The sequence below is a fragment of the Lasiosphaeria miniovina genome, assembly GCF_030549165.1.
Source record: "Lasiosphaeria miniovina strain SMH2392-1A chromosome Unknown B0T26scaffold_4, whole genome shotgun sequence".
In the NCBI taxonomy this organism is placed as follows: Eukaryota; Fungi; Ascomycota; class Sordariomycetes; order Sordariales; family Lasiosphaeriaceae; genus Lasiosphaeria; species Lasiosphaeria miniovina.
In genome coordinates this window covers 536,714-559,895 of record NW_026848223.1, presented here as the reverse complement: position 1 = coordinate 559,895, position 23,182 = coordinate 536,714, and the positions used below count along the sequence as shown (strand labels likewise).

At 56.7% G+C, this 23,182-nt stretch overlaps 7 protein-coding genes across 7 annotated transcripts; 1 reads left to right on the top strand and 6 right to left on the bottom strand.

The window, feature by feature from the left end:
* Positions 1-712: 712 nt before the first annotated feature.
* Positions 713-1,959, bottom strand: B0T26DRAFT_269088 (uncharacterized protein). The gene has a single exon (XM_060434091.1). It carries the CDS (start codon positions 1,717-1,719, stop codon positions 955-957), a length of 765 nt encoding a protein of 254 aa, XP_060295692.1. The 5' UTR covers positions 1,720-1,959; the 3' UTR covers positions 713-954.
* Positions 1,960-2,483: 524 nt separating this feature from the next.
* On the top strand, positions 2,484-4,122 carry B0T26DRAFT_707636 (uncharacterized protein). Its single transcript, XM_060441863.1, has 2 exons — positions 2,484-2,910; positions 2,967-4,122. Exon 2 carries the CDS (start codon positions 2,975-2,977, stop codon positions 3,728-3,730), a length of 756 nt encoding a protein of 251 aa, XP_060295691.1. The 5' UTR covers positions 2,484-2,910; positions 2,967-2,974; the 3' UTR covers positions 3,731-4,122.
* Positions 3,813-6,451, bottom strand: B0T26DRAFT_774454 (major facilitator superfamily domain-containing protein). The gene is made up of 6 exons (XM_060446585.1): positions 5,865-6,451; positions 5,775-5,800; positions 5,341-5,724; positions 4,930-5,309; positions 4,556-4,856; positions 3,813-4,455 (listed from the first exon to the last, which is right to left on the bottom strand). The coding sequence occupies exons 1-6, from the start codon at positions 6,042-6,044 to the stop codon at positions 3,894-3,896; spliced, it is 1,833 nt and encodes a 610-aa protein (XP_060295690.1). The 5' UTR covers positions 6,045-6,451; the 3' UTR covers positions 3,813-3,893.
* A 632-nt stretch (positions 6,452-7,083) lies between these two features.
* On the bottom strand, positions 7,084-8,409 carry B0T26DRAFT_645376 (uncharacterized protein; the record flags this gene model as incomplete). The annotated part of the gene is made up of 3 exons (XM_060437712.1): positions 7,084-7,378; positions 7,451-8,082; positions 8,203-8,409. The coding sequence occupies 3 exons, from the start codon at positions 8,407-8,409 to the stop codon at positions 7,084-7,086; spliced, it is 1,134 nt and encodes a 377-aa protein (XP_060295689.1).
* Positions 8,410-9,746: 1,337 nt separating this feature from the next.
* On the bottom strand, positions 9,747-11,138 carry B0T26DRAFT_645856 (uncharacterized protein; the record flags this gene model as incomplete). The annotated part of the gene is made up of 2 exons (XM_060437767.1): positions 9,747-9,883; positions 9,950-11,138. 2 exons carry the CDS (start codon positions 11,136-11,138, stop codon positions 9,747-9,749), a joined length of 1,326 nt encoding a protein of 441 aa, XP_060295688.1.
* Positions 11,139-14,930: 3,792 nt separating this feature from the next.
* Positions 14,931-18,713, bottom strand: B0T26DRAFT_811984 (glycoside hydrolase superfamily; the record flags this gene model as incomplete). The annotated part of the gene is made up of 2 exons (XM_060447300.1): positions 14,931-17,685; positions 18,693-18,713. The coding sequence occupies 2 exons, from the start codon at positions 18,711-18,713 to the stop codon at positions 15,322-15,324; spliced, it is 2,385 nt and encodes a 794-aa protein (XP_060295687.1). The 3' UTR covers positions 14,931-15,321.
* A 2,328-nt stretch (positions 18,714-21,041) lies between these two features.
* On the bottom strand, positions 21,042-22,797 carry B0T26DRAFT_675302 (uncharacterized protein; the record flags this gene model as incomplete). Its single annotated transcript, XM_060439813.1, has 7 exons — positions 21,042-21,106; positions 21,290-21,393; positions 21,661-21,686; positions 21,905-21,936; positions 22,161-22,192; positions 22,579-22,667; positions 22,783-22,797. The coding sequence occupies 7 exons, from the start codon at positions 22,795-22,797 to the stop codon at positions 21,042-21,044; spliced, it is 363 nt and encodes a 120-aa protein (XP_060295686.1).
* Positions 22,798-23,182: the final 385 nt, after the last annotated feature.

Below are 23,182 nucleotides of genomic sequence, written 5' to 3'. Positions count from 1 at the left end.
GAGGCAGGCTTTTGCAACCTGGAAGTCTAATGTCCCCGCGGCTGTTGGTAACTTTGCGGGAACCTTGTGCCTACTAGAATCAGCGTCGTAACTCTGCGGCGAGCTTTGTGTCCCAACATGGCTCTCGATAGCTTGGGTTTTGGGAGGTCGAATCGGTTATACGGAACTCATCATGGACAACCATGGCCAAGATGCCTGGTACGTCGAGGGTCGTTGGTCGCGCGGGAAAATGGCTAGCTGGCCGTTGGAACTGGCCCGTCTCGGAACGGAATGGCAAGACTCACAAGGTTTGCAAACAGCTTTTTTACGGGTTTTGATGATGAACACGCCAGAGATTGAATTCAGAGTTACGTTTCGCCCTAATGGAGAAATCAAATACCAATACGAAGCATACCGCTGCACAAGGTTGGAAAAAGTCAACTATGTCACATTAGGTACCTACCTGTTACCGAACAACTTGATTATCTGATGCGCTCTCGTCCACTTTCAGCACGGAAGAACTCAAGTTCCGACCCTAGTACCTTACTCGGGACAATGGACAAAGGACTCTGGGTCGACCTGGTCGTAATCTTCCAGGGCCCACAGAATGGCAGACTTTGCATCGCGGAAAGCCTTGCACGGTTCGCGATGCTTTAGTTCCAGCCGAGAAGCTCTGGCTGCGGAAACCCGACCGCCACCTACGGCAAGAGTCTTCCAAGCCGGGCCGTAGCGGCGCTGCGGCGAGGACAGGTGTCGTTCCAGGCTTGGCATGTCCCGCTGGACGTTGTCAGTAACCAGGTATATGGTTTGCAAGTGGAGCAGGGTGCGCAGCGTGTGTGGGAAGCCGTGGTCCGGCAGGAGAGGGTCGTACGCGTAGCCCAGCCTGTTGACGTGGTCGAGCCTCGCTTCGAGAGACGCATACATGGACACGCCGTATTTGTCCGCGGGAGGAAACTGCCTCGCCAATGCTGTTAGTCAGCGAGATGCACCGTGTCTGGCGCGCCAGTAGTCCGCGAGCATTTTCATGAACGCAGAGTAGTTGATAGCTGGGAACTGAAAGTTTGTGGCCCGTTCAAAGTCCTCGTTGCAGACATACAAACGCGTCTCGGGGCTGGACGCCAGGATGCTCCCGACCAACTCCAGGTCGCCCGACGGATCACCAGGGGCGCTCAGAACGACGATGGCAGCAATCTGGACGGCACTGGCACCTCGAAAAGTCACGGGCGTCCAAGCCTTGCCAAAGCCGCACGCCGCCGCAAGCCTATGCACTCCCTGCGCGCCGTGGCCGCCAACCATCAGCACGTTCCTGTCGCCCAGGTGCAAGGTCTTGACGAGATACCGGAAAGGCGCGTGGCGCATGCACACCTGGTAGTCGGACACGGGGACGGCGTGGTCGAGCATGCGAGCCACCAGCGCCTCCTTCTGGCCCACGTCGCCGAAGCCGCCGTCGGCGGAGGCGTTCGTGACGTAGGCGACGGGAATGCCGCGCCGCACGAGAGAGCCGATGACGCCGGCAACCTCTGGCGGCACGTCCCCGTTGCGCATGGCGACGTTTTCAATGTTGAACACGAACCCCATGGTGCTAGCGGCCGCCGTGTTGACGGCGTCGTCTTCCTCTTCGTAATATTCTTCCGCTTCGTCTTCTTCCAGGCCGAGGAGCTGGCCGAGCCAGGACTGCGACGGGTTTGTCAGACGCTGCACATCACGAGACAGGTTTCTTGGGGGGGACATACTGAACATGACGGAGACCAAAGCTTGACAGTCGTGTCAGTGATGAGTTTTGTGGTCCGCCCGGTGGGTAGGAGATCAAACGATCTTGAAGATGGCCATGTCTTTCGGGCTGGTCTCGAATAATGCCCTTATATTATGCACATGTCAAGAACAAAGCCTCTGATTGGGCATTGTTGTGTCCTTGTGGAGTTGTTGAACACGGAAAGACGCAGAGAGGTTTCGAACAAAGGCGGACAATTTAACACCGCGGCACGAGCACCCAGGCATGGGCTGAATGATAAGATGCCAAGGCGGAGAAAGCGCTTGTCGCTAGCATGACCAAATAAACTGTCCAATTCCTTCCAGCCTGACAATTGGAGTTGCCGTGAGCCCTAGAAACTCTTTCATCTTGAAAGCCGTATTGCGTAATTGATTATGGGACGAAAGGAGGCTACAGCCGAGACAGGGTCAACGCGTCGATTGTCATACGGGCCACCCTCTGCAGGACCGTCAACGTACCGGAAGACTGTGTAACCCCAGAAGTAGGGCGGCAACAGGTTGAGTGGCCGTGAGGTCTTTGTGTGGTCTACGTGACTCACTCAGCTGAAGCAGGGCACTGGCATACAGCACAGTGCAAGAATGTATCCAACCATAGAGCATAGGCAGCCGCCCTTACCAGGCCAACTGTTGCGGGGTCTAGCCCTAGCTGGTAGGCGCATGGGCCACATGCCCGCGCACTGGTTCTTGCCCGCGCACGGGTTCTTGTCCACCCTCCTAGAGTTAGCTGGCCAATGCACATCACGCATTGTCACCCCAACACCAACAAAAGTAGGCCTTACGTACCGAGACCTGTCTTCCACTGGGCATAAATAGGCCTTACTCCCCGCAACAGAATTGCAGGGAAGTAAGGATCTTGAGGCCAAAGAAGACTATTATTGCGTACTAGCACTTCGTTCCAGCCATCTTGCCTCAGCGATCTTGCCTTATTACAGGCAGATCTCCTTGTCAATCGATCGACGATTCGACGCGTCTCCGAAATTGCGAGTGGTCCACAAATTGGCGGAGTAATTATTCCGGGATCCCCAGCACCCCGGGCGTAGTTGATTGCTGGGCAATAATTGCTTTTTGCCCGTAGCCTTGACTGGTCTTTCGATGGGCTGAGGAGGATTTCGATGAGCTGAGCAGGACACGAATAATCTTTCACACCATCACATCACATACCGATCATCACATCACATACGATCATCACATCACATACCGATCATCACATCACATACCGATCATCATGTCTCCAACAACTATCCGCCAACATCATTTCTTCACTCCGACGGCGCCGGTCGAGGAGATGAAGGAAGATCCTGACGCAGATGGCCATCCTGGGGCAGACCCGGACACAGACGATGATCAAGAATGCGCCCCGCCTCCACCGGCGTCTCAGTCGCACTTCGCCAAGTTTGAAAACTTCAAGCCCGACGACGGGGCGGCGTTTGACGACGAGTTTGCGCGCCTCGCGTCGTCACAGGACTGGGTAGCCGGCTCCCAGGAATACACGCGCGAGCGGACCATTGCCATGCGCGAGGAGATGAAGCGGCACTTCTTCTCGCAGCAGCCCGCGACCATCAAGGAAGAAGAAGGTGACGAGCCCGAGCTCACCGACGAGGACAAGCTCAGGGGCTACCAGGCTCTGTGCGCCGAGGTCGGCATATTACCCAGCGACAAGATGGACGAGTGCATAAAACAGCTCAAGAGCAAGCTCGTCAACATTGTCGATCTGATCGATATCCGGCGAACGGGCAAGAAGGTTGAGGTGTGGCCGTGGGAAAGGTTTCAGGAGTTTTGCGAATACACGCTTGAAGACGAGCACAGGATCAGTATTGATGAAGCGAAGAAGAACGGCGGATTCCTGACGGCGCTGCTGCAGAAGATTCGGACTCGCGGCGGTCCTGGCTCTCGCCGCCGCAGAAGGGGCCCCAGGAAGGATGGTTCCGGGAGCTTTGGTTCTAGGGTCGTGTCGGGGCGCGTGGCCAAGACGGAAGGTTGACGCATCATTAAAATCTCGGTCTCGAGTAATATTGCCCACTTAATCTCACGTACACCAAGGGCAGCATGCATTAATATATCCCCTGCACTTTATAGCCGAGATCTCGTCCGATAACACAAGAAAATACACTGGTCAACCAACCACATAATACGTGAGATCACCATCACGCCGCCAACTTCTCCCCCTCTCCCTCACCAAGGCGCTCGACGGTGGCCTCGACCTTCTCCGTCATCAGCTCGCCGACGCCGCGCAGACAGGCCACGGCGACGGTCGCAAGAAAAACAAACGGGATGATGGACGCCCACGCGAGGCGGTACGCCTCGTTGTACTGGACCCTGCTCTCGGCCACGGCCGCGGCCCACGCAGCCGGCGACGCGCCCGCAACACCGTCCCCATCCCCGCCCGCCGCGAGCGCCGCCAGCAGCGCGGGCACGCTGTCGGGGGGCAGGCCCGCGGCCGTGGCAGCAGCGCCGACGGCGGGCGCGTAGTGGGCGGCCAGGCGGCCGCTGATGATGGCGTCGAGCACGGCGGAGCCAAAGGCGCCCCCGATGGCGCGCGCCGAGAAGGCCAGCCCCGTCGCCGTCGACAGGAACGCGTGCGGCGCCGTGAACTGCACGCACGCCACCAGCAGCGTCAGCGGGCCCGCCTGCCCGATGCCCCCGATCACGTTGAGCCCGATCTGCACGTGGTCCCACCCGGGCTGGAACGCCGCGTAGCAGATGGCTCTGTTGCGCGGCAGGCAGGCAGGCGATCTTCTCGTCAGCGGGCTATCTCGCACCCAAGCTCACGCAGGGTTCTTAGGGCCAAGTAAACAAAGCAACTCACACGATGAGAAACAGCGCCCACGTGACGAGCAGCGGCGTCTTGAGGTCGCGGAAGCGGGTCGAGTACCAGGTGACGACGAGCGAGAAGAGCAGGCTAGTGAGGCCGTACGACAGCTGGCGGACGCTGATCTTCCAGGCGCTGGTCTCGAAGCCGAGGTTCAGCACCAGCTGCGGCGTGATGGAGTTGACGGCGCTGTAGAAGATCCAGCCCTCGACGGCGAAGGCGAAGACGGACAGCGCGAAGTTGGCGTCGCGGGCGAAGAAGACGTGCGCCACCAGCCCGTCGTCGCGGCCTTTCCATTCTGGCACAGGTCAATATAATCAATAATCATGGGCCGTGGGGGAAACGACAGGAGGGGAAGGGGGAATAGTTACCGTACAGCCCAAAGGCGACAAACAGCACGAGCCCGACGGCCAGCGGCGCCACGACGTGGGCGTCGGACCACGGGTACGCGCCGGCGGCCCAGTCGAGGGCCAGCAGCATGAGGGTGGCGCTGGCGATGAAGAGCAGCGAGCCGACGGGGTCGACGGCCCAGGCGATGTCGCGCGCCGACAGCCGGGGGCGCTCCGACACGGCGGCGGCGGGGGGCCAGTAGAACAGGAACAGGCCCAGCGACGTGGCGAGGTGGAACGCGGCCTGCATCCAGAAGATGTACCGCCAGCCGCCGGCATCGGCGTTGGTGACGGCGCCGGCGCCCATGGTGCCGACTCTGTTTCGCCCAGAGTTAGGACTAACTAGCAAAGCAAGAGAAGGACTAACTAGCAAAGCAAGAGACAGAAACTCACATGCCGCCAACGCAGCCGCCGACAAAGGCGAACCCATTGGCTAGGGCGCGGTACTTGAGCGGCAGGATCTCCGAGGGGATGGCCTGGACGATGGAGATGGTCGACAGGGTGGTTCCAATCAGTATCCCGCCGCCGATGAGCATGTGCATGTTGGTGGCGCGGGCCGACACGACGGCGCCGGCAAAGGCCACGAGCGGCGGCAGCGCGGCCACGAGCTTGCGGCCGACGGCGTCCGACAGCCGCCCCACGATCGGCGACAGCACCGACTGCATCAGCAGCGGCCCCTGGATGATCCAGCCCGCCAGCGCCGCGTCGCCCACGTCGCGCACGATGAAGGCGATCACCGACCCCGCCGCCACGACGACGAAGACCTGCGCCATGATACTGCGGACGGTCAGACTCGGCCCTGCGGGTGAGGCGGGGACCAGACTCACGCGAAGCAGGTGACGAAGACGACGAGCTAGTTGGAGTGTTATAACCTTGCAGTCCTAATAACACACAATCGCGAAAAGGGGCAAACTCACCCACGACCTCCAGCCCAGGCTGACGTGCACGGCTCCCTGCCGGGCCTCATCCTCGATCGGCACGACGGCCAGCCTGTGGTGGACGACAGCCTGCGGCTTGCTGCCCGCTCCGTCGGCGGCGTCGTGGTGGTGCGCGGTAGCGACGTCCGCCTTTTGGTCCTCGCTGGACTGTGCCGCCATGGCTGCCTTCGCCTTGGGTGAAACTGAGGTTAGAGATGATTGGGAGATGGTGCCAGGTGTAGTTACTGTACAACGCTAGGGCTGAGCGCGTTCGATGATGATACACGGCCCTGAACAGGGTGTTGGACGGCGTGGACGGGAATCCCGGCATTTTACATAGGGGGGAAGCAACGGCCGTCTCGTGTATATGAATCCGGCAGTCTGCCTGCTGCCTCGCTATTCTACTCCAATTGAGGGGAGGGGAAGTGCGTCTCCCCCGCAAGAGGTCCATCCGTGCATCTGGCGAGAGTCGGGGTAAAGCAACGTCGTTCGCGGCAGTCGAACCGCAAGGTCGGCATTCCCCTCATCGCGTGCCGGAAAGCGGTACGCAATCAACTCTGCCCCTCACTCGCCGCTTGCCGTGCCGGCGATCTCACTAATCTTGACGAACCCCTGACAGCCACCGAGCAGAGACGTCATGCATCATGGCTAGTTAACGCGACAGTTTTGTTCAGAGTTGATCTTACCTCTTGGCTGCGATGATTCCCGCAAAGAGGTTTCATGCTAAGCTTGGTCAGTTGAGATGTGTAAAATGACGGATAAGCAGAACCGGGAACGATGTCCTAGCGAGTTGATGGATGTGTGAGGCAGTTGTGGAATGTCAGGGCCGAGCGCGCGTGCTTGTGCAGTGCAGTCTAAACGAAATAAAAAAAATAATAAAAAATAATAAAAAAAACAGAAAAAAAATATTAGCGTATCTAGACAGTTCGAAAGATTCACGGCCGTAAAGGCGGTTTAAATGGGAGTCTGTCCAGGTGCGCCAACTTTACTTTGTCTTTTGTGCAAGCCGGCATTGTGCACAACGGGCCTTGAATGTGGGTCGGGCCTAGATACTGCAACAGCAAGGGATACTTGATGGCGGACATAGAAGTCTAGCTGAATGCTAGCCTTCCTTTTCATTTTTCAGTGTTATTGTTGATAGCTATCATACTTGATTTTGGGAGCAACCCGAAAAAGCAACCACATCAACAGCCTCCGACAGTGATCCCGCCTTGGGAAATCAAACCTTGGTCTGCAGCTTGGGGTAGTCACCCGCCTGGGCCTGCAGGTCGGCAAAGACGCGGCTCGCGTCGTCGCCATCCAGGCCCGCCGCCATGCGCTCCTCGTCCTCCGCCTCGAGTTTCTCCAGCTCGTCTGCCGGCTTCTCAGCGCCCGCTTCCCCGTCGTCGCCCTGCGGCTCGAGCGCCTTGTCGGTCACCGACGACTTGCCGAGGAGCAGGAACTGCGTGTTGGCGTAGTCGAGGTGCTTAGGCTGCGTCGGCATCCAGCGCAGCGACCGGAATTCTTCCTGCACCCTGTGTGCCCGTGTTAATAACTAGTCTTTGGGGGGGGGGGGGGGGGGGGGGGTCCTGCCAAAGGGAACTTACTCCTTGGGAAAGTTGGGGGTCTCGGGCAGCCGTGTGTTGGCCGGGACGGGGTATTCGGGGTTTTTGGTGCTGAGGAGGAAGCTGTCTTGGCTCTTGAGGCCCATCGTGGTCTGGGCCTCGCCGAGCTTGTCGGGCAGCGTCAGCACGTAGGCCAGGATGCTCTCGCGGCCCGTGGTGGTGATGACGTAGACGCCCTCGCCGATGGGGGCCGCGGCGGGCGTGTGCCGGGTGCCTGCCGTCTTGGTGTCGTAGTCGGACGACGCGAGGAAGTCTTCCTTGAGCTGCTTGAAGGAGACGCCCGACTTCTCGACAAAGGCGATCCAACGGTCCCGGCCGTTCTGGGGCAGCACCTTTCTGTAAATGGCCACCAGGCGGCTGTCGGCGGCGTCGCCAATGATGACGCTGCCGAGGTTGGCGTCTTTGGCGAAGGGCTGCAGGATTATGTAGCTCCGCGCGACGTCGTCGACGCTGGACGGCTCGTCGATGCCTACGGGTCCGCGGAAGAAGAAGTGGATGACGCCCTTCTCGAGAATTCCGGGCAGCACTGCAGAGTCGAAGCCCTCTCGGCCGTGGCGCTCAACGGCCGTGCCGGACTCGGCTTCAGGGCCAGAGCCCGAGTCGCCGGCAGAAGGCTCGGCGCCATTCCCGTCCCCATTCCCATTCCAATCCCCATTCCCATCCCCATCCCCATCCCCATTCTCATTCTCATTCTCAGTCTCCTTCTCAGTCTCCTTCTCAATCTCCTCATTCACACTCTCGATTTCTCTCTCACTCTTCTCAATCTCTTCGGCCTGTTCCTTCGCCGCCTCGGACTTTTTGGCACGCTTGGCCTGGGGCGAATCATCGCCTTCAGGTTCAGGCTTGTGCTTGGATCCAGGCTGTGCATGGGACTCCACGGGCGCACTCTCGCCCTCGGGGCGATTGTCGTGCTTGGCCTCGGCCCTCGTGGCGGTTGTCATGGTGACTGGCAAGATGCAACAAATCACCCTGCCAGCAGGTTTCGGATCTGTCCTTTTTGACAGAAAAGAAACGCGCGCCGGTCATGTGTTATATATAAGACTGGGAGTGGGGTGCGCCCGTGTCTGATGAGACGAGAATGTGCGGCCCAAGGGAAGAGGCCGTGATGTCATAGATGTTGGCTGGCCCGGTCGTCTCGAGACATTCCCGACAAACTAAGCAGCCCTGCAACCGCACAAAGCTGCATCACAAGCCGGTCAGTTATTTAAAAAAAAAAAAAAAAAAAAAAAAAAGGGGGGGGGGGGGGGGGGGGCTGTGATGGCCATGACACTTGGATCCTACAATGCTCCGCTCACTTTCGTCAACAGCCAACCGGGCCCGAGGTTGGCGCGGAAGGGGGAGAAAATGAGATAAATTGCGTCTTGGTTAGCGACACTGTCTCCCCGTGAGCCTTAACGCCATGCTCAAGGAACCAGAAGACACATGAAGGGATCCCGTGCAGTGACTTCTTACTCTCCACACCCTCTGAACTAAGTTTCCAGAGTCGTCTGGAGACACTGATGAGGAGACTAGTCTGATGTGGCTTGAATTTTAATCGTCTCCGTTTGCTTGTGCACTTTGAAACTGGCGCCTGCTGCTAGAGATTCAACCTGGCATTCGCCAGGTTTTCCCGATTATTGCTCAATGCCGGTGCCGAATTTCTCCATCAGACATGTGACCTCTCTTGAACATGTGGGGTTTGCTGGGCGAGATAGTCCTTGCGATCGCCTCGGTCCTTTCAGTACGCTCAAATGGGGCATAAGAGTCGTCAGGCTATAATTAGTCATGATCCAAAAGCGCTTCCAAACACACACAGTTGCCGGCGCTGACCAACCTGGGTAGTCAGCATGCAGCACACTTTCTTTCTCTTTGTGGTTTCGTATTACTGAGGTGAACAGGCCCGTGGTTCGGTTACTCTTGCATGATGCAGGCTACAAAGGAGCAGTTGGACGAAAATACATCATCGCTAATCACGGTTTGTGGAATCCTCGCAAATGATGGATGGAACGGGAACTGAAACGAGACGGCGTTGTTTGTCCAGGTTTCCAAACATGGGAACAAGCCCAACAGACTATCCATCACTGCAGCGTCCAGCAGAGAGACAGCAAGACGGCTACTTTATCTAAATATATATAACTATATATATATATATATATATATTATCCCCGAAACAGGCTATGTGGCTACCTATGGACACGGCACCCCCTATCTTTGTACCGCGCGGGTTTTGTGCGACGCCAGCACGGGGTCTCGCCTGCAGTCATCATCGTGTTCCCCGAGCCGACGACACACCACACCATTACCTAGGTACTCGCTCGGGGCGGGCCACTGCTGCTGCTGTCCACTGGGCGGCAATCTTGTCTTCAAAGGCGACATACGTGGCCCTCGGAACCTGCAGGTCCTGCATCAGCTCGCGGAATGCGAGAGCCCGCCCTCCTCCTGACCTAGCCCCCCACGCTCTGTCACCCTCCTCCTCAGCAGCCATCGGCTCAACGCCCTCACCCGGCCGCGCTCCATCCTCATCCTCGTCCTCATCCACGAGCTGCAGCAGCAAGCGGCTGACTGCACAGTGGAACCGCTCGTCTGACCTCAGCGCCGCCGCCTCAGCAACAGCACCACAAACGGCCAGCCAGCCGAGGACTAGGTCGGCGCGCGGCGTGCCCTCCATGATGCGGAACTCGACGGTGCGCGGGTTCGTGCGCGCGCGCGCGTCCTCGCGCCCGAACGCGCTGAAGTTGAACCCCAGCCGCCGGAACTGCTTGCCCGGCCCCGACAGCAGCCGCCCCAGCTCGCCGTGCGTCGCCGCGTCCCAGATCAGCTCTAGCGCGTGCACGTCCCGCCGAGACGCCTCTGCCGTGCTGCTGCTGCTGCTCGCGGCAAGGATCGAGTCGACTTGCGCGTCCCCCGTTCTTCTTCTCGACGGGGTGCCGCCGCTGGCCAGGACGGCCCGCGCGAGGCGGCTCCGGCGCCGCAGCTCGGCGCCCCAGGTGAAGACGTTGTGGTAGTTAGGCGAGGCCGGGTCGCGGATGCTGCGCAGCGTCGGCTCGGCCAGCCACAGCAGCGTGGCCAGCCGCTGCAGCGTCGGCAGCGCGAACGGCCGCCCGTCCATGCGGCCCACGTGCACGTGCACCTCGCACGTGTAGTTGGCCACGAGTGTGTACTCGGCATTGAGCGCTGCCAGCGCCTGCGCGATGCGCGTGTGCGTGCTCGGGTCTCGCAGCTGCATCCGCGGCGAGCACAGCTCGACCGGTATCCATGTGTAGTAGTAGTAGTAAGAGTAGTAGTAGTGGCAGTAGTGGCTGCTATCTCCTGATGGCAGTGCTGCCTGCTCTGCCTGCTCTGCCTCTTGTGGCGAGGCCGAGTTGGCCCGCTTGACTATCCAGTGCGACGCCCAAACTTGCCGCTCCTCGAGCCCGTCCCCCTTGATGGCCTCGACCGTGGCCGCCGCCTGCCCCGTCGCCCGGATGGTGGCCGCGACGCTCTCGCGCGTCTGCTCCTCCAGCAGGGCCTGCCGCCCGTCTTCTGTTCGGCTCTGGTCTGCTTCTGGCTCTCGGGGGAGGGTGAGGCGGAGCAGGAATTTCATTTCCGTGGCGACGGAGAGGTCTTCGACAGAGTCAACATCCGCCGCCTCTGGTTCTGTGTGCTTGTCCATGCTCGTGTCGTCGGTCCCTGCCGCCGGCACCTCCACCATGCCGGATATGTGAGGCGTCGCATGATGATGATTATAGTGGTGGGCATCGCGGGCCAGGCGGCTCCCCGGGCGTATGCTGTCGGCGAATGTCAGTAGTTCCCTCTCCCGGGGCAGGATGACGTGCTGGACGGCCGAGCAGAAGCCGCAGAATGCCATCCAGACGCGCCGCGCTTCTATGCTGGCAAACACGACGAGCGATGACGCCGAGTCTAGAGTGTGGCGCCACCCGTATCGTACTAGGTCTGCGAGTGCCGGCCGCATCTTGAAAGGAAAAAAAGTCTGACTGAAGCGGCGTCTGCCTGGAGACGTGCGGTGTGTGTGTGTGTGTGTGCGTGTCTCTCTCTCTCTCTCTCTGTGTGTGTGTGTGTGTCTCTGTGTGTGTCTATGTATGTGCAGCACGGACCTGGCAGCCCTGGGTCAGATTTGCGTTTGGCCTACGTGGTTTGAGACTTTTCTTTTCCCGTGGAGACATACATGCCTTGTGTAACGGGCAGATAGCTGTTTCACACCACCCCTGCTGCAGAGGGCCGGCGCAGCTGGACTTGTCAAGGCCCACTTTGGGGGTTGTTTGTTTGAAAAAGCCGACGCTTGACAGTCGCGTGAGAGAGAGAGCTAAGCCCCGGACTGCGGGCTGCTCGGGGTGCGAGCGAGGTGGGAAAATGGCGGGCGAGATCGTCCTGAACAGACGGCAGGACAACGGGTGACGACAGGAGATTGCAGGGCGGCGTCTTTAAGTCATTAGCTGTTAGCGAGCAAACGAATCCGCTAACGAGAACCCCGTCCCGGAAGCAGGGCTTCTGTTTACCTAGCCCGGCGGACGCTCTGAGCAAATCAAAAAAGCCAGGCACACGGGACATTGGGGTCTGGCCGTCGGGTTTCGTTCAGAATCGGCACTTTTTCAGGCCGGGTGCCGTGGCGGCTTATAAGCGACTCGATGCGGCGTGTCCGGGGCAGGGCCGCAAACGTGGGATTTGCAGAGCCGGCGACAGGTCAGACAGGTCAGCCAGGACAGGACAGGTCAGAGTCGGTCGGGTGTGCGTGCCACTGCCATGCTCCATTAATCATACATTCACCATCCATTGCCCGTGGTACCCGACGAGAACGAAGCCCAGCCCAGCCCAGCCCAGCCGGTCGGTCGGTCGGTCAGTCGGTCGGTCGGTTGGTCGGTCGAGCAGTCTCGCCTCGTCCTCGCCGCTCTCCCAGGAAAAGCAGAGCCATGGTTTTAGTTGTGGCTTATATCTGCTCCTGCTCACCCACGCCCGTGCGGTGTGACACCAGGGCGGATTCGGAAGGATGCGTGCGGCCTACCTTACCTTAGGTATCTACCGTAGGTAAGGTAGGTAAGGTAGGTGACTCTGACTGGCTCCCTGCCTTAGCTGACCTTCTTGGTACATGTACATGGTAGCAAGGTAAGTCGAAGCTGTCAGGTAAGGGACGTATGAGCGAATTTGGCCCCTCTCCTCTCCCCCCCCTTCGCCAACCCCCACCCCATAGCCTCTCGGAAAAGAGAGGTGTTGGGTGGCAGACGCCCCTCCGAGTCCAGGGCGAGCTGGGCTCTTGTGAGTGGGCAATAAGCGCAGCTGGCCAGCATGCATGCATGGACCCTTCTGCATATGGCCGCCCCTCGCATGCATACGCACCTCATCACTAGACTCGCCCTTCTTGGTATCCAAACCACCAAATCACAATCACCCGGCCTCGCCCCGAAGTTGAATAATCGGCTCTTCGCCCTTCGCCCTTGGCCCTTGCCGACGCTGGCCGCTAATCAAGTCAAGCTGTGTGCGGTGCTAACCTTGGGTGGGTTAACCATGAGCCATAATCACTCAAGCTTGATTACTTGATGCTCCGCTCCTGAGATGCCTCGTGCTTGCTCACCGCAGATCTGCACTCCGTCTCTTGCAGGTCTTGGGACAGAAGCCGCTTATCTGTTACGAGTAATCGTTGCCGAGTTGCACCGTCTGCGCTGCGATTGCATGCATGCCTGCCATCCACCGGCGCTGCTGGGATTGATTGCTTGCTCAAGTTGGATATTTCGCGGACGCCAAGAATTGTCGAGCTCATATTCCGAAAAAGAAAGAAAAAGAAAAAAAAGGAACTTGCACTTCAGTGGGAGACTTTTGGGACAGAAAAAAAGAACCGTGTTGGCGGAACATGCAGAATTTTGTCCACCGTCCAGGGCAGGGCAGGGCAGGGAGTGTTTGGTCCGCTGGCTGCGAAGGGGGCGTAGACACATGTTGGCTGGAGGCTGCCAAGGCTATGTGCGGCGGCTATCCATAATTCGCGTGTGAATGCTTTTGGCCTGCCAGCGGCCGCCCTAACCTAGTTGTGCGAAAGCGAGCGGAGGGATTGGGGAACTGGAAAGAGAGGGCGAAAGAGGATTGGACAGAAAGGCCTTGCGCCTTTGAATCACGACGGACGGCCTATTTAGGCTTTCCGCATGCATAAGGCACAAGTGCCCAAGGTAGGTAGAGATACAAGGACAGCCGGTGTTGCCGGGCTCTGGGCAGGGATCAGGCGGCTCCGACAGACGGGAACACTCAATTAAGCGACGACATACCACGGCGCTAGGAGGCCCGCTTCGAGAGCGAGGCGACACGTGTGGAGGTACGGTAGGTATATAATTAACTCCCTTTCCTGTCCTGGGGGCAGACATTGGCCAGTCACAGCTTGCGGCGGCGGGACGGGCAGCATGGGATGGATGGGATGGGATGAGATGGGATGGGATGGGATGGGATGGGATGGGATGGGATGGGATGAGATGGGATGGGATGAGATGGGATGGGATGGGGGCTAGAAAGGAACACACATCCATCCTTCCTCTGCTCCGGACCAGGGAACCTCAAAACGAATGCGGCCTCACCTCACCTCACTCACGCGGCGGAGGAAGTGGGTTACGCGTCAGTTTCGATTGGGCCCATGCCACCCATGCTGCACACGAGCGGCTGAAAGACAATGCCATGCCTGCGGCTTGGCAAAACAAAAACACAACCGAGATAATTGCGGCCGAACGCGCCCAAGCTAAACTTGACCGCAACTGTGGCCCGTCCGTTCTCAGGGTCGACTGCCCGTCCGTTCTCGGGTTCGACTGCCATGTTCCGTGGTGAAATGTGCTGGGGGGTTGGAAATAGAATGACAAACAATAGCCTGACTCACTCACCGCTCATGTCCATGCCCAGGTTGAATTGACATGGAAGAATTCAGATTTCGAATGATTAAATCTAGGTAAGTAATTATCGAAAACAACAAAGGTAAATCAAGGCAGTTATCCCATTTGACGAGACCATGACAAGCTTTCGGCACTAGAGATGATACTTTTGCGGTAGATTTAAGAGTCTATCAGACCGCGGATGACAGGCGTCTCACACATAAGGTAAGTTGACACCTGGACAAGGCGGGTAGATAGACACCGGGGCCAAGAGCTCGATGTTAAATGTAAATGTATCTCATTTCCCTTCCCGGCCCAGTCACCTAGTCCCCTCAGGGCATACATGCCCTGCTAACCGTAACTAAAAACCTAACAAAGCTACCTTACCGTACATTTACATGCGTGCCTCGTCAGGGACGTCGACTGTGGTATCGACTGCGGCATTATACCCAGGAATATATCCCCCAACCTGAGCCAAGAACAGACATAATCTAGAAAAAAAAAGCATGCCAGCTCGGGAAACTAACAGATACAATAGAAATTAGAACGAACCCCCATCCCGGAGATCATCGACGACAGCCGACGACGACAATGATGATGATGATGATGATGATGGTGATGATGATGATGATGATGATGATGGTGATGATGATGATGATGATGATGATGGTGATGATGATGATGATGATGATGATGGTGATGATGATGATGATGATGATGGTGATGATGATGAAGATGATGATGACAGAGAAAACCCCCAGTCCCAGCCCCCTTTCCGCCAATCCGCCCAAGTTTCTTGCCCGTTTTTGCCATGAAGAGAGAGATAATGAAGAAAGCCAAACTTGAACGACGCAACCATGCCGTGTCGGCCAGACAAGACAAACAACTCAAGGAGCCATGAGACGTGAATCATGAACATACCATGACCGCCAACTGCGTCTGTTCAGCATCTTTTTTCCTCTATTTCTTCCCCCCAACCCCTCATCCTTCTTTTAGTAATTAATAACTCAGAAGACGGTTCGAGATGTTACCGGCCGCTCAGTCGACCGTCTTGCCGCCGCAGTCAGGCACCTTGACGCCGCTCTTGAGGTTGCGGTCGACGTCCATGAGGCCCCAGTGGTCCTCCCACTGCTGGTCGGCCGTGTTGAACTGTATCTTCCAGGGCTCGTCAAAGGCCTCGAACCAAAAGTACTGGGTGCCGTTGGCGAGGGCCTGGCAGACCCAGTCGTCCATGAACTGGTTCATCTCGTCGATGCCGGCGACGGCCTTGTCCGGGCAGACCGTCTCGGTCACGGTGCCGCAGCTGGTGCCGCCCTGCGACGGCCAACCCGTCTCGCTGATGATGTTCTTGTCCTTGTCCGACTTGAAGAAGGGCCCGTTGTTCACCTGCCAGAAGTTGTTGGTCCACGCCGCCGCCTCCGCCACCTTGGTGCCCGAGAAGAAGGGGTGGATGTTGGCCATGACGTAGTCGCTCTGCGCTGCCAGCTGCGCCGTCCACTTGTCGCCCAGGTCGCTAGTAGCGACGGGCAGCGACATGCCGCGGGCCGTGACGTTCTGCCGCACGTTGGAGAGGAGGAGGGTCAGGTTTTCGACCGTCATCTGCTCCCGGAAGAGGATCTCGTTGGCCACGATGAGGCCCTTGAAGGGCTTCTCGCCGTACTGGTCCAAAATGTCCCACATCTGGGTGAGCTGGCGCGCGTTTGTCGTGTCGTTGTTGTCCTGCCAGACGCCCAACCACACCTTGATGGTGTCTTGCATCTTGAGCTGGTTCAGCGCGTGGATGACCATCTGGGTTTGGTTGCAGTCCGTGCCGTACAGCCGGATGGTGTTGGTTAGTTGCGAGAGAACGGCAACATCGCGGGTTATGTTGTTTTGCGATGGCGGGTTGTGGATGCAGTCGGGGTATTGCGTGTTAACTGGGGTGTAGTCGACGCCCGGGAATACCTTGTGCAGGTTCGGGTTGTTCAAGAGCGCCTTGATCTCCCCCGAGTTGACGCCAAGGTCTCCGTTGGCGGCGGTGTCATCCGCCGCGCTCCCGCTCGAGCCGTTGCTGCTGCTGCTCCCGCCGCCCCCGTTCCTTTTGAGGACGACGCCAAAGACGACGCCGAGCGCGATGCCTGCAATGGCGAGCACGATAACCCCGAGGATAATGATCAGCCGCCACCTCCTCGATTTCTTCTTTGCATCTTCAGCAGACGGCCACCCCGACTTTTCGCCCGGGAGGCCAGAGGGACCCGCGCTCAGCCCGTTGTGCACTGGCGCGTAGTACCCAGACAAGTTTCTGGTGCCGTTGCGTCCCGCTAGTCCACCCAAGACACCTCCGGCCGCCGCGCCAGCTGCCGCACCGCCCGCGGCTGCAGCAGCATCCCGGCCTCTGTGGCTTGACCCACCGAGACTGAGCATGCTTGTCCGGGGTCCTTTTCGGACGCCATACGTCAAGCCGTCATCACCGTCATCTTCAATGGCGAGTGGGTCGACGGCACCTAGCCGGGGGTCTTGAGGCCGAGAGTAGATCTGATAGGGATCGTCAGTGTAGATGTCATTAACGACGCTGTGAGGGCTCCTCGACGGAGTCCTGTGTCCTGGTGTGACATTTCCTGCGCTCAGGTTGTTGGAGCTGCTGGGCAAGCTAGACACTGAATCTGCATCCGCCGGGTTGTCGAGGTGGCCATACGGGACACCAGACGCCGCTTGTCGTTGTTGCTGGCCGCCCATTTGACCTCCTCTCCCGTCGCTGTACTCACGACCATTGTTCCGCCATTGTTCTTGCGGTTGGCCTGACTGCGGGTATCCCGCACTCTGGATAGCGTTAAGGCCGCTCTCCCGCGCGTTGTGCTCCGCCACACTCAAAGCTATCCCGGCCATGCCCCCAGCAGCAGCGTCGCTGAAGTTATCTGCCCCCGGCGTGATGTTGCTTTGCGGTGGGAATGCGCGATTTCGTGGCGGGTATTCCGTTCGTGGGGGGTAGTTTGTTCGCGGGGGGTAGTAGTCCGCGTCTCTGCTCCGGTTCCGTCCTTCAACGCCGCGATGAGGTGGCGGCTGGGACGGAGAGACGGGCGATGCCAGGTCTTCCTCTCTGAAGCCGTTTGGTGCGACGCTGGCAGCTGCTTGAGGGCCAGCAGCCCATCCGCTACTGCTCGCACCGCTGGCTGGCGGTTCTCTACTGTACCGTCGTTGCGCCCGAAGTCTGTCGAATGCCGAGTCCGGATGAGCTGATGGTCCTGGCCGGCTCCGAGGCGGCGTCGCGAATGGGTCTTCCGGGTGCTGCGGCAGAGTAGGATACTGTTCAGGTGGTTGGTCGTAGGGCTGCTGGTACGGCTGCTGCTGCTGTGGGTATTGTTGTCGATGTCGGGGAGGAGAGGGGTTCGGGATGTCAAGGGGCTCGCGTTCGCCCATGTCGTGCTCGTAGGGATAGTATCGTTGCGCCATGTTCGGCCGTGCCGTGCCGTGCCGTGCCGGGACACAGCGATGGGGTATTAGAAGTCGGTGTCGGTAGCCTGTCGTCGTCAATCGGCGGCAAGCAGGATTTCGTGGACTGTAGGTATCGGGTAGTCGGTTGGTTGCGCGTCGTCACTTGGCCCCGGCTAATCTGTCATGAATGCCCCGATGCCGCCATGCACAATCCGAGTTCGGGAGGGTGAACGAAGGATGTACGGCGCAGAATCGAAGGAAACCGTTGCCTCTTGGTGGAACACTCCTTTTGGATTCTCGTGCCGGTTTTCAGCCAGTGCGGCGTCACGACGTGTTTCAAATCGTCCAGGGCCCCGAATGTTTTCCCAGTTGGGGTGACCTTGGCCACTTTGGCATTGCCCTACCAGAGAAACGCACTGAACCTGGATATCGCTTCCTTTTGCGCGATTGAGTTTCCGAACGATAGTGTCTTCTGCCAGCTGTCGATTTCTCGTATTGTGGTCGTCCCGTGGACAGCGCCTCCTCGTATCTGGGCGGAGTCGTCGCCCGCTCGCCGGATTTGACACGGCTGTAATTGTTGGCTCCGAAGGCTGCGTGTGGAAGGCTCCCGAGTCCTTTCGCTTAGAGGTCCAGCGCTCCTGCACAGAACCAAAAGACAAATGGAAGAAAGGGAAGCCAAAATCCAAATCTCTCTTGGGGCTTCTGCAATCGAGGGATGAGAGAGCTTTAGACCAACTCAGGTCGTGGAATCAAGGGGAGCATGAAGTTTGCCAAGGCATTTTAATCAAGCCTCGCACTACGTTGCGACAGGACCTGGGACAGGTTGGGGGGGACAGCTGCCAGGGACCACAAGTTGCCGGGAGTGGTTGCTGGGCAGCGGGGCTGCTGCCCAGCCCCGCTCTTAATCCAACCTGCGCCCCGCAGCTGGACGATCCGCCTTATTATTATAGGGCCTCGCCCCCGAATCGCAGCATGCGCGTTGCCCAAAATCATGGAACGGAGTAATCCGTAGGGTCCATTTTACATTCCCCAGACAACCCGCATGCTAACTACTTTTGACATGGGAATAGAAATGGCTTCCCCGCGAAAATTCACGACTGATGCATGCGCCATTGACGTTTAAAATTTCACTTCGACCACGCAACGCGGAAACACGGCACTGCAGTCACTGTTTGACTCAGCCGAGCATGGCTTCGGAGGCTCCCGTCGGCTTGCTCGCCCTCTGCTTTAGTGGGCATACCTAATCAGCCGCTGCCTTGAATTGACAGGCACTCCACTTTCATGCTCTGAGCTTGCCAGTGCGTCGCCCCGCTATTACATCATGCCGTGGTTGGGAAGTGGCGTTTTGTTCCCAGTCTGCCTCAAGCTTGAGGTACTCCAGAGGTACTCCAGAGGTACTTGGCAGACAAGCAACATAGAACCAGACTTGGAATCAATGATCCCATCATTGTCCGCAAAGTTTAAAATACACAAGGAGCGGCGGCGCCGGTGGCTCTTAGCTCTCGTAGCTCTCCTTTTTGCTGTGACACTAACGGTCAAGGTTTATGCGGGACGATGCACACTCGGTACCTAGCCCCTGAGGAGACGGGATCACTTTCGGATATGCCTTTGTGACAGCCGTCCGTGTGTACAGTACCTTACAGTTGGCTGCATCCTATTAATTAGGTGACTAGTATTAATCCGGATACCACGATCCGCGGGTACCAATTGATGCTTTATCCCGCCCGCCAACCCAGACTTTGCTGCCCACGGCTTTTTTGTTGTTGGTATTCTGTCTAGGGGGCTGATAAGACGACAGCCTCGTCATAGCCGTCGCCTTCTTGGTGCCAGCCCTTCCCAAGCCCTTCTGTGAACCAGCCCTGTCGGCCCCTCGCCAGCCCTCCGCAGGAAGTATATGTATAACGTGCATAAGGTACGTAAGCAAATCGCAGTGCTTTGGTGCGAGCAGCCCAGTATTTTATATTTGGCTAAATGGCGATACCTGCCCCTTCTCCTCTGGGCACGTTGGCAAAATTCGTTCAAAAGTCACAAATATCGGTTCATATGTGCTGTGAGTGAAACTCTCCCCTTTTTCATGGCTGGGTACGGACATAACAACATGGAGGAGATCGGTGTCAGGAACATGTGAAACACAAATCGCGACAAGCTCAAGCGGCAGGAACTATTGTGGCGGGTTTTTTCTGAAGGTGAGTTGATAATGAGAATATCCAAGGTAAGTATAAGATAACTTAAACTCAGCTCCTAGCGCTACTCTACATTCGGTTCAACTTTGACTTATCATCCAGTTCATAAGCTCCCTTTACTAAAGTCCCGCTTATTCTCCCAAGTTTTACATACAGCTCTTGGGGTGCTTGCCAAGCAGGTAATGAGCCGCCGGGTTTCTGGTATGGAGACCGCGCGACATTTTCATACTAAGAGGAGGAATCCTGGCGTCTTTTCGTCTTCCAAGATGATATTAGAAGTGATGTGGCTCAGGGAGCGTACTGACAGCCCCAGCAGGATATAACTACCACAATCTTCGAAGATTATTACCCCAAAAAATCACAAATGTTAAAAACTTAGTGTAGCTTCAGTCATAGTAAATTCATCACTGGCTCGAAGGAATCACGCGAAGATTAAGCAGGTAATTAATTAAATAACTAGATGCTGAGTGACAAGTAATACCACGCCAACCTTGCCCACGGAAATAGGAACAAGAAGAAGCACAAGGCAAAAGGCTATGTGCAAAAAGAAAAGGAAGAGCTATGCAAGCCGAGGCCCAGTAGTGGCCGCTTCTCCTACTAACTTAATTGACCCCACCGGGCGGGAATCAGTTCTTATTCTCGTCTTTCGATGACTCGCCAACCGTAGCATCTTCACGTTTGAGAGGAAGCTTGGACGTATGGCTCCCGACTCGCCGCCTCTTAGCAGGGCGGCATTCTGGACGGTCGGCTACATAATTCGGGGAATTATTATCAGATTGCGTCGTTTTGGGGATATTGGGGACATTGGGGGATGACCGGCCAGATGTCTGTGTCGACATATCAGGCATGATGTGGGATATTTCTTCCTTCAGCGCGAGAGTGTAAATTGTCGGGACTTTGATGGTAAGATGCGGCTTTATGAAAGCTTAAATGCTGGCGTAGTGTCTCGGCACGCAACGGACTGGCAATAAAGATGATAGTTAATGTTGAGATCGTTGTAGTGAACAAAGAGCTTGAGACTGATATGCTTTGTTCTGGGAAGAATTCACGATTTATTTTCTTTGTCGAAAACATCTCCAGCTATTTATCCTAGAAATTGTTTGAGCTTCCTAGAGTTATTAGACAATCAGTGTCTACGCGGGAAGTGGTCATCGTCTTATTGGTTCATACAACGAAGGTGGCAATTCCCCTGACGACTTGTGGTGGCGTCAGGTCTGGCTGCCTGGTGACTGGAATTTGTGTTTCACCACCCCAAAACTGACAAACTCCAACTTCTAAAACCGGCTAGCTCCGCTTTCTTGACCACGTGATCCCTCGCCACTTTTGCTCAGCCCAAATCAGCCCTTGGCTTAGCTTCGGCTAATAGCTGCTCAACTGGCCCGGCGCGGTTTCCCAAAAAGTACAACTCTTACCGGAGCCCCAAAAACGGCCCTCGTATAAGAGCTGGGGTTTAGAATTGGGACACCTAATTCCGGTATCTTCGCCTTGGGCCGATCCGGCTTTACTACTACTACTGCTAGATTCGTCCTTAGGTATCAGATAGTTTAGCGCCTTCTAATTATACGTCTAATCAGATAACGTCTTCCTTAAGTGTAATCTGGAGGCTTCAAGGACACCAGACCCAAGAAACTGGAGGCTCAGGGATACCAGACCCAAGAAGCTGGAGGCTTCAACTAACACATATCCCATAAGAAACTGGCCCGGCTTCAGGGGATATCTACCATGGCCAGAGAAACTAGAGGCTTCAGGTAACACGACCAAGAAACTGGAGGCTTCAACTAACACATGTCCCATGAGAAACTGGCCCGGCTTCAGGGAATCACATCTCCCATAGTTAGAGGAACTAGACCTAGCTTCAGGGAAATACCGCCACGACCAAAGCAACTAGACCGGCTCTGGTTAACACGTCTACCACGACCCAAGAAACTGGACCCGGCTTCAAGGACACATGCACCTGATCAACTGGACCCGGTTCTGGTACACATCTACCATGGCCAAAGAAACTGGAGGCTTCAGGGAACACATACCATGATGGACCTGGCTCTGGTAAACACATCTACTATGGCTAAAGAATAGAGTCTTCAGGGGATACATGTACCATGATTAAAGAACTGGGCCCGGCTTCAGGGGACACATCAACTGGACCCGGCTCTAGTAAATACATCTCCCACGACGTAAGAAGCTGGACCCGGCTTCAAGGACATATGCACCTGATTAACTGGACCCGGTTCTGGCACACATCTACCCTAGCTAAAGAAACTGGAGGCTTCAGAGAACACATACCATGATGGACCCGGCTCTGGTAAACACATCTACTATGGCCAAAGAATAGAGGCTTCAGGGGATACATGCACCATGATCAAAGAACTGGGCCCAGCTTCAGGGGACACATCAACTGGACCCGGCTCTGGTAAACTGTTCTATGACTAAAGAATGGAGGCTTCAGGGGACATATTTACCATGATTACAGAACTGGGCCGCTTTAGGGGATCTCATATAGCTAAAGAAACTGAGGCTTTAGGGAAACACATCTGTATGGCCAGAGAAGCTAGACCCGGCTTTAGGTGGCCACATCTGCTATGGCCCGAGAAACTGGAGGCTCCATGAAGGGTGATCGTCACCTAGATCACGGAATGCGTGTGCAATACGTAAAAGGTAGGTAAAAAGATGATGAAGAAAGTGTAAGGAAAAGGACACTCACCTCGCCAACCACCTGTCAACGCGCACTCCATTACACGTGTTGACCGTCTGGCACCAACGGGCCAGATCACTGCCGGCTGGCATGAGCCACTAAGCCCATACCAGGCGCCTTGTGTCACATGCACATTCGGGACCGAGCCCCGGAGCATGTATATAAACAATGGCCCTCGACCTCTCCTTTGCGAGGGCCAGGTTGAAGTCTTACGCCAATACCAGTCATTGCTCACCCTCTGTTGTCTTCATTGTGACCACCTTGATCAGGCGTACCTGCCCTCTCTTACACATAACTCTGGCCCGTGATCAAAGTTGACAGTGGCTTGAAGGGTCTTGAATTGTCAGTCTAGAAAAAGGTCTAGAGATGCAGGAAAAGAAGCTACTATTTATACCCAAAAAGTAAAACAAAGGAAATCTTGTGATACTAGGAAGTGAGCGTCATAGAGGGCCTTTTTAGGTTCAACTCGGTTATGGCTCGGATGTGGCTCAATTATCAGGTGGCACGTAACTAGGTTATCGTATTTATAGCGAGAGCACGATCGCGTTGCAGGGTGCTCCGGGCACTGGAAAGGCGGTCATGGCCATTTATCTAATCAAATTACTCGTTGATA